We start from the raw sequence: 10031 nt of genomic DNA on the forward strand, positions 1-10031 counted from the left end.
GCCGCTTGGCCTCAGAAATCGCAGACTCGCAGGCTGGCAGTGGCAGTGCTCCTGCCCCCTTTTTTCAGAAAAAAAAGTATTTTCTTTTCTTGAGACGATAGTCTAAACTGATTTGAGTAATCCCATTTGACATCAGCATTTTAGGCCTCATTTCAAATGCAGGATTCTCCAAACATAAAAATAGAAAAACACACGATTGAAGTTACACAAAACTTGTAATTCCGCAAGAACCTATGTGCAGGAAATTTTCCACAGAGTAATATAGTCTTTAGACGAAACACAAGAAAAATTGTAGGGATCATATGAGAGGAGACAGTTAGACACAAGGCAAAGTTTCCATGAGATCCAACCTCATATTAGTTTTTCTCCAAAATTTCTATGTTTTCTTGCATCCCCTAACAATCCTAAAGAATTTTATAGGTTCAATCTTTTGTTCCATCTTCACTGTCACATTAGCAAAAGGGTCTATAGTCCAGTGGTTACAAAGAGCCCTAATAGAACCTCATGTCAGAGTGACTGTGTGAGTGCAAGACCGTTCACTTGGCTGAAAAAACAAGCCAAAGCTGATTTATTGTGAGAGAAAAACATGGTTCCGGCTGAAAAAAGAAGCCGAAAGAAGCCGGCTTTTAAGGTAATCTGAACAGGGCCTAAAACCCTAGGGGGCGATAATGACAATTCTCTGGGCCAGTGGGGGGTACGACCCCGGATACCCATGGCAGACCACATGGGTTGCGCCCCCAGAGGTGGCCCAGCCCACAAAACGAAGCCTTGCGGGGACACGACTCTGCTCGGCGCCTCCCACAAGACACCAGGAAGATATCCTGAAGATACTATGAGATCTGTTAGGATATATATGATCCCAAGATTCTTGTAATCAGTTATTACTTTTCGGTTATCTCTCAGATCTAACCGACTTGTAACCCTGCTCCCCGGACTATATAAGGCGGGCAGGGACCCCCTCCAAATTCACGTAATATCATACGATAGCTAATACAAACCAACAAACCACAGGAGTAGGGTATTACGTCATACTGACGACCTGAACCTATCTAACTCGTGTGTCTCTGTTGCCTTCTTGTTCTTGATCTCACGCTCCTCTGCCGATCAATCTACCTTCGTGGGATACCCCTCGAAGGACTGCCGATGATATTCTATCGACAGTTGGCGCGCCAGGTAGGGGTGTGCGTGTTGTTTCCTTGTCGAACAAGATGGCTTTGTCCGCAGGCTCTTCGTCCCTCCCGTAGCCCAGCCAGATCTTCACGGTCGGATCGATCTTGTGGATCATCAACGCTGACGGAGTCGGAGAGCTCCTTAAGCCGATGCAGGTCAATTCTGCTCTGATCATCCCCGCATCTGCGATTGCAGATCCGATCTCGGAGTCGATTTCGAGGTCTCCTTCAGCAACAACTCGCCGTCCGCTTCCTCGCTACCAGAGGAGACAGATCAACAACGACGATCTGATCGAATCCATCGATCGGGTCGGACTAAAGCTCGCTGATTGTCTCTCCATCGCCGAATCGGCTCTGGACACTCTGGTTCAGCGCCGACCACCCTCCGATCCAGATCTATTGAAGGCTGCTCGAGAAACTACAGGGGTTACGGCCCTACCTTTCGGGTTCACCAACGTTGCCGCCGCTTACCAACACGCCCTGAGGGGCAAATTCACCAACCAGGTGGAATGTGCCCATCTACTCGCCGACCAGGTCGCCGTCCAGCTTCCGCCAGCCGTCAACATGCTACACTTAGGCCAGTGCCCCAGGGTGCCCCTCTACACCATCTCGGAGGAAACTTCGGGCTCCAAGTCTTAGGGCTCTATGGAGACCCTCGCCGAAACCTTCTTCGAGCAGCTCCTCCTTCCACCCTTCTGGGGTGGTGCGATCTTCAACTGTCAGCGTCGATAGCCCTCCTTGGAATGGCGAAGCCGAGGAGGAGTGCATTGCTCGGGAGAACCGGAACGTCAACCGTGCATAGCGCCGAGAAAACGAGGCAGCCATTGCGAGGGTCGAGGCTGCTAGGAATAATCAGCTCGATTCATAGGGAAGACCGCTCCCGCTCCACCGCTGACCTCGACAAAGAATTTCTCCGCGTTGACAGCCACGACATCTTCAAAACTCCAAGCGCCAATCTAGCAGTAGCCGCCAATGAGCTCGCTCGTCTCCCTCAAACTCCCAAGCTCGCCAAGGTCGCCGCCATGCTTAAAGCGGCTCACTGTCAGGTTAATGAGATTCGCGAGGATCAGTGACCTTCATGCTCTACGAGCATGATTCACCGATCAGTTGCGCCAAGATCCAATCGCCGCCCTAGTCAAAGCTGTTTCACCGACCAGTCGCTACCTCTCTAAGGAGAGTCGGGGGCCATCGCGTTGAACACCATCGCCAACATGACCAGGAGGTCGAACAGGACGCTCGAGTGCACCTCAGCAACCTCCGAGATGCGCGATGGCGTATCGAGCAACATCGCTTCGGTCGCCATGAAGATGAAGTGCGTCGCCGCCAGGAGTACGAGCAGGAGTACGGCAACCCAAACTCAGCCCTCGAGCCTATCCCTGACCGCAACGCTGCAGACGACGGTGTTGACAACCCTGAGGGGCCTCTAGCTTTCACAAGGGCACTCCAAACACTTTGGTGGCCCCGTGGTTTTAAGATCACTGGGGTCGAGCCCTACGAAGGAAGGATGAACCCGACACAGTGGCTGTAGGCTTACGCCACTAATGTCCGCGTCGCCAGAGGAGACACCAGCATCATGGTGAATTATCTCCCAGTCATGCTCACGCCACCCGCCATGAGCTGGTTTACCAGCCTTGCGTTGGACTCCATCGGATCCTAGGAAGAGCTGAAGAAAGTCTTCACCGACAACTATATGGCCACGTGTACTTGACCCAGCACCAAGCATGATCTCAGCCACATCAACCAAAAGCCGTCTGAGCTCCTCCGCAGCTACATCCGATGTTTCTTCGAGATGAGGAACTCTATTCCCAACATCACGGAAGCTGAGGTCATCACCGCCTTTATCCAAGGACTCCACCATATGAGCTTCACTCCAAATTCAACCACAAGCCACCCACCGGCATCGGCGAGATGATCACTATGGCCAACCAGTACGTTGATGCCGAGGAAGCCGAGGTGCGCTTCAACGAGGATGCGGGCACTCGTCACCCATCTCACCGCTATGACGACCACCCCGACGACCGATGCCATAGCGACTGCCGCCCCGACGACCGCAGCTACCATCGCGATAGCGGCTGTGATCGGACAGGAGGACCCAGGCCTAGCCAAAATCACTGCCGTCGACCAGACCACATCGTCGCCGCCGTCAGTCAACCTCGCGCCAAGCACAACTATGATGAACAGTACCAAAAGATCCTCAATGGCCCATGCCCTCTTCATAAGAACGCCAAATACAAGATGAAGGACTGCATTGGTTTGGCTAAGTAGTTCTAGGACAAGAGGCTCGACGACGACGCCAACGATGGAGCTGGAGGTCACCGACCACCTGGGGGAAACAACGATGCCTTTCAGGACCACGACAAGATGATCGCCACCATCTTTGAGGGTCTCGCTTCCACTGAGAGCAGAAGAGAGCGGAAGCTCACCGCACGGCGGGTGCTCTCCGTCACTATAGAAGACGCCACCGCTAACCCCATCTATCGCCCATGGTCCAAGGTCCCCATCACCTTCAGTAGGGCCAACCAATGGGCTGATATTCCCAACACAGGGCATTTTCCCCTCGTCCTCGATGTAACCGTGCAGAAGGTGCTCTTTAGAAAAGTGCTCGTTGACGGTGGGAGCGCTCTAAATCTCCTCTTCGCCGGAGCCCTAGAAGAGTTGGGCCTCGGTTTGTCAGATCTCACACCTTCTGACTCCACCTTTTGGGGTGTGGTGCTAGGCAGGGCCTCCAAACCGCTTGGAGAGATTACCCTACCAGTTCAGTTCGGCATGGCAAGCAACTACCGTGTCGAACATATTAACTTCTATGTCGCCGACTTCGACACCGCCTACCACGCCATACTTGGTCGGCCAGCTCTGGCCAAGTTCATGGCCGTGTCGCACTACGCCTATCTGGTGCTGAAGATGCCTTCGCCTACTGGAGTCTTGGCCCTATGGGCTAACCTCACCATCGCCTACGCTTGTGAGACAGAGAGTCTCACTCTCATCGAAGCTACCGACCTCTCCATCCAGATGGCTAGCGTGGTCACCAAAGCCAAGACGGTGCCTGCCAAGGACATAGAGATCCCAGAGCTAGAGCCTCCCCGTGCCTCCACCAAGTCAAAGGAAGTCAAGGAGGTCGGCCTCGGCCTCGACGATCTCTCCAAGACCGTGAAGATTGGGGCTCACCTTGACCCCAAATAGGAAAGCACGCTCGTCTCCTTCCTATGTACCAACGCTGACGTGTTTGCTTAGAAACCTATAGACATGCTAGGGGTACCACGGGAGAAGATCGAGCACTCCTTGAATGCCTCGCTGACCGCTAAACCGATCAAGCAGAAACTCCACCGATTTGCTCTAGACAAGGAGGCTATTAGGGTAGAAATAAAATGGCTCTTAGCTATCGGATTCATAAAAGAAGTGTATCATCCAGATTGGTTAGCAAACCCTATTCTCGTTCGAAAAAAGAATAAATAATGGAGAATGTGTGTTGATTATACTGATCTTAACAAACACTGCCCTAAAGACCCCTTTGGCCTACCTTAGATAGACAAGGTTGTAGACTCCACCGTCGGCTGTGAACTGCTCTCCTTCCTTGACTGTTACTCCGGCTATCACCAGATTTCCCTAAAGGAATATCAGATCAAGACATCGTTCATCATGCCCTTCGGTGCTTACTGCTACACAACCATATCCTTCAGACTCAAGAACACCGGAGTAACCTATCAAAGGGCCATCCATACGTGCCTCGACCAACAGATCGGCCGCAACGTCGAAGCCTACATCGATGATGTGGTCGTCAAGACCAAGGCCGCCGACAATCTTATCGTCGACCTTGAGGAAACTTTCGCCAACTTAAACAAGTACCGATGGAAGTTGAACCCTTCAAAGTGCATCTTTGGAGTTCCATCTGGTATACTGCTAGGCTACATTGTCCGTGCTCGAGGCATCGAACCTAACCCTGACAAGGTCTCCACCATCACCAACATAAAACGACCGACATGTGTCAAGGATATACAAAAGCTTACAGGCTGCATGGCCGCCTTAAGCCACTTCATATCACGCCTCGGTGAAAAAGGCTTACCTTTCTTTAAGCTCCTCAAGGCCTTCGAGCGCTTCTCCTGGTCAGAGGAGGCAGACATAGCTTTTGAGCAACTCAAGTTGTTCTTAACAAAGCCTCCAATCATGACAGCGCCACGACCAGATGAAACTCTGTTGATCTACATCGCCGCCACTTCCCGCGTCGTCAGCACAACTATTGTCGTCAAACGTGAGGAAGCCGGGCAAGCCTACAAGGTGCAATGTCTGGTGTACTTCATAAGCGAGGTACTTAATGAGCCCAAAACTCGTTATCCTCAGGTACAAAAGCTGTTATATGCAATTCTGATTACGTCGCGCAAGCTCCGACACTACTTCAACTACTATAAGATCACCGTGGTCACTGAGTTCCCTCTGGGGGACATTCTCTGCAATAAGGAGGCCAATGACCGCATCATCAAGTGGGCCATTGAGCTCGGAACTTACACCATCAAACTTAGAAGCAGGCCTACCATCAAGTCATAGGCACTCACTGATTTCATCACTGAGTGGACAGAGATCCAAGAGCCTATCGTTGCCACTTGCCTCGAGCATTGGTTGATGTACTTCGATGGCGCCCTTAACATCAACAGTGCTGGAGTGGGCATTCTATTCATTACGCCGACCAAGGATAAGCTCTGATACGTTCTCCGGATACACTTTCTGGCATCCAACAACACCGCCGAATATGAAGCATGTCTCCATAGACTCCATGTAGCCATTGGGCTCAGCGTCAAACGCCTCATGGTGTATGGAGATTCTGCACTGGTCATTAACTAGCTTAACAAAGACTGGTCTTGCTCCAGCGAGAAGATGGACGCATATTGCGCTGAAATCAGGAAGCTTGAAGGACAATTCTACGACATTGAATACCACCATGTGGTACGCGACCAAAATCAGCTCACCGATCACTTATCCAAGTTGGGCTCTTCTCGCGCCGCGATCCCGCCGGGGGTCTTCGTTCAGGATCTCCTAGTGCCATCCATCAAAGAAGATAAGAAAGTTCCCCCCGCCGAGCAACTGGTACTTACAGTATCTTCGTCGACCGCCGATTGGAGGGAGCAATTCATTAAGTACCTCACCAGTGCTGAGGTACCTACTGACAAGACTGAAACTGAACGCCTAATTCATCGAAGCAAGCATTACGTGCTGGTGGATGGCAACTAATGAGAAAAAGTGCCAAGAAAGGGATACTGCAGAAATGCATCACCCAACAGGAGGGAGTAAAGCTACTTCTCGAAATTCACTCTGGTTCCTGCGGCAACCATGCGGCCTCAAGAACACTAGTCGGTAAGGCTTTCTGAGCTTGTTTCTATTGGCCCATAGCCGTCACTGATGCCGAAGACCTCGTCCGATATTGTGAAGGATGCCAATTCTTCGCTAAGCAAATACACGTGCCGGCGCAAGAGCTACAAACCATCCTAGCTTTTTGGCCCTTCGCATGCTGGGGACTGGACATGATCGGGCCTTTCAAACCAGCATCAGGTGGTTTCTGTTACGTATATGTCGCCATCGACAAGTTCTCCAAGTGGATTGAATATAAACCGCTCGCCTCGGCTACTGCAAAGAAAGCAGTCGAGCTCTTCGAAGATATCATCCACAGATTTGGTCTCCCGAATAGCATCATCACTGACCTCGGAACTACATTTACTGGCCATCACTTCTGGGACTTCTGTGAAGACCATTGCATCTCCGTCAGATATGTCTCCGTTGCCCATCCAAGAGCCAACGGCCAGGTCGAACGGGACGAACGGCATGATCCTTGATGCCCTCAAAAAGCGACTATATCAGAAAGAAGAAAAGCACCCGGGCAGATGGCTCAAGGAGCTTCCAGCTATAGTCTGGGGACTGCGTACTCAAGCTAGTTGCAGCACCGGGTGTGACTCCATACTTCTTGGTCTACGGCTCAGAAGCCATACTACCAGCGGACATTGCATTCCGAGCACTTAGGGTGGAAAACTATGATGAAGAGCATGTCATAGCTGTTCGGTTAGAGGACGTCGATAGGGTCGAGGAAGAACACCTAATCACCTGCGTCCGCACAGCTAAATATCTAGAAGGCTTGCGGAGGTACTACAACCAAAACGTCAAAGGTTGTTCATTTGCTGTCGACGATTTCGTTCTCCACAGAAAACAAAAAACTGAAGGGATACACAAGCTCTCTTCCCCTAGGAAGGGCCTTATGTCGTCAAAGAGGTTACCTGACCAGGGTCTTATCACCTAAGTGACTTAGAAGGAGTCGATGTTCCCAACTCGTGGCACATCGAACACCTTATACGTTTCTATCCTTGAAACGCTCTAGATATGTACTCTCCACTTTTATATTGAATAAAGTTTTGGTCTCCATAACTTATCTCCATTTTGTCTCTATTGTGGTTTAACATCCACTCGCGGTCGCCAAGCTCTATGCTACTTCATAACGAACTCCAATACGTAATCGCCATAACTACGCCGCCGACCACGTTCCTCCAAATCTCCAACGTTATCTGCTGAACCGTTTTCTCCAAAATCGCCGAAAGATTTCTCCAAGTCGCCGACACATTTTTCGCCAAAAAATGCCGAACACGTTTTCTCCAAAATCATCGAACACGTTTTCTCCAAAATCGCCGAACACGTCTCCTCTAAATCGCCAATTAATTTCGCCACGTTTTTTCTCCAAATCTCTAAGATATTTCGATGATCGGCGAGCAACATACTTTCTTTTCTGTTCTCTTCGGAGAAGACCTGGTCTCCGATCTCTCCCTACACGTGCTACGGGCTACGCGCTCTGCGTTATGGGTGGTCGGCTATGGTTCCTTGGTCACGCCTATTCATCCTACATGTCTACGGGCTCCGTGCTTGACGTTATGGACTATGGGTTAGCCAAGGTCGAGAGTTCAGCATAGAATAAATTGCTCGGACACCGTTTATATTACCTATATCTCCAAGTTATCTTGATAACCGTCGTGCAGCCCACGTCCCATTCTTTTCTCTATGGAGAAGACCTAGTTTCTGATCTCTCCCTACACATGCTACGAGCTCCGTGCCCTGCATTATGGGTGGTCGGTTGTGGTTCCTTGGTTACGCCTGTTCCTCCTACACGTGCATAGGCTCCACGCTCGACGCTATGGACTATGGGCTAGCCGAGGCCATATGGGTCAATAGTGAACCAACTGCTCAGACTCTACTTACATTACGTGGTTAAAACTATGAAGATTTTTTCGCCGAAATACAATCTAACCGCATAATATTTATCAGTATACATAAGTGTTTTTTACGCCTTCGTGCGTTCTAACTACACTATCCAGAAATTATAGATGCTATCCGCCAGGCGGATAATTGTGCCCCACCATTGTCGTCCATTTCGCCGAACATGTCTATATCACTTGCCAACTTCTTCGCTGCTTCCTCCACCTCATCCTCGAGCTGCTAGGGTCTCCTGCTTCGCTCAGTCCTTTCGGCGAACTCGCCCCCTATCGCCTTGAAGGTCAGTGGCTGGATAGTGGGATCGAACAACAGTAAGGGCGTGGGTAGCAGCGGGGTAACAACGGTGTCGCAGTTGAAGCCCTTGAAGCTCTTCCACGCCGTCTTGCACCTTTCGATGATGATGTCCGAGCACGGTGGCCTATCGTCGGGCTAAGGAGCCACTTTTGCTTCAACGCAGTTGAGCACTGGTCCGATTCTAGCAACCATGGTGTCAAACTTGTCCCTTTGGGTCCACACATCCTGCTCTAGCACATCGAATTGTGCCTGGACCCTCTGACGGTAGTCTGCAAGCATTACAAAGTTCCATCAAGCGAGAAAGTTACTTCAGCAGGTAACCCGACTAGGGAATACTCACTGTTCAGCTCCTCAGCTAGCTTGCTCGCTCGCCCTATCTCCTTCGCCTTCTCCTCTCGGAGTTGCTCGAGGGCCTGGCGTAGCTGGCCGAGCTCTACATCTTGTTCTACAAGTACATCAGTCAGCACCAAAAGTAAGCATATCCAACTATGCAGAGCACTTTTATCGATCACACGTACCTTTCTTCTGCTCAAAGACTTTCTGCATCTATTCCAAATGCTCAAAAGCATCCTTAGTTGTGTGGAGGGTAGTGGCCAGCTGCTCAGACTTGCTCCGCAGCTATTCTTTTGCAATCGCCAGCTGTTCAAATAGGACTCCCTTCTGGTGCTCCAGGTCTCGCGCGTTGGATTCAGCGAGGTCTCGCTCGCACCTGGGCCCTCTGAGTGTGTCTCTCCAAGAGGTTTATCGCCTCCTTGAGTTTTTGGTTCTCTCGGCAAGGGACACCATTCTCTTTATTAACTAATGCCGCTGCTCGGCAAGTCCAATTTATTCCCTGAAATTCACAAGGATAATAATGGTATTCAATCTCCAACGTCAAAAACGAATGCTCCGGTTTTCAGTACTAACCTCGATTTGTTTTATTACTCCGGTGAGGGCGGGATTTCAGCCTCCTTATCTCCTTGGGGTGTCCTCTTCCTCCACAACTACCACCTAGTCGCCACGCCTGTGGAGGATTCAGACGGATTGGGTTTGAGGTTTCAGCACTAACGATCTCCTCCACCTTGTCCTCTTCTTCCAGCAGTAGCGGAGAGAAACCGTCGAGGGGCTCTGTGGCTAGGACAAAGGGTCCAACCACACCCCGTGACTGCCTCTAGGGGTGCTGAAAGCATCTAGGCCCTCTAGTGGGATTTCGGTGATTAATGACAATACATGATTACTTGTGACTAACATGTGTTTTGCAGAGGCAATTAAGTTAGGTCACGGTAATGGCGATCGATTGGGCAATCAAGGTGGTCATGCCCCTACAATGGAAATCATTTTGGTTTTCAA

At 50.5% G+C, this 10031-nt stretch overlaps 1 protein-coding gene across 1 annotated transcript; it reads left to right on the plus strand.

Annotated features, from left to right (window-relative positions):
* The first annotated feature begins 6035 nt into the window (after positions 1–6035).
* LOC136455211 (uncharacterized) lies at positions 6036–6389 on the plus strand. Its single transcript, XM_066455338.1, has one exon. The coding sequence runs from the start codon at positions 6036–6038 to the stop codon at positions 6387–6389; it is 354 nt and encodes a 117-aa protein (XP_066311435.1).
* The last annotated feature ends 3642 nt before the right edge of the window (positions 6390–10031 follow it).

This window comes from Miscanthus floridulus, chromosome 5 (genome assembly GCF_019320115.1).
Source record: "Miscanthus floridulus cultivar M001 chromosome 5, ASM1932011v1, whole genome shotgun sequence".
In the NCBI taxonomy this organism is placed as follows: domain Eukaryota; kingdom Viridiplantae; phylum Streptophyta; class Magnoliopsida; order Poales; family Poaceae; genus Miscanthus; species Miscanthus floridulus.

Excerpts from the sequence above, each read along its gene's own strand:
- LOC136455211 (XM_066455338.1), top strand. The coding sequence starts at position 6,036 with ATGGACGCATATTGCGCTGAAATCAGGAAGCTTGAAGGACAATTCTAC.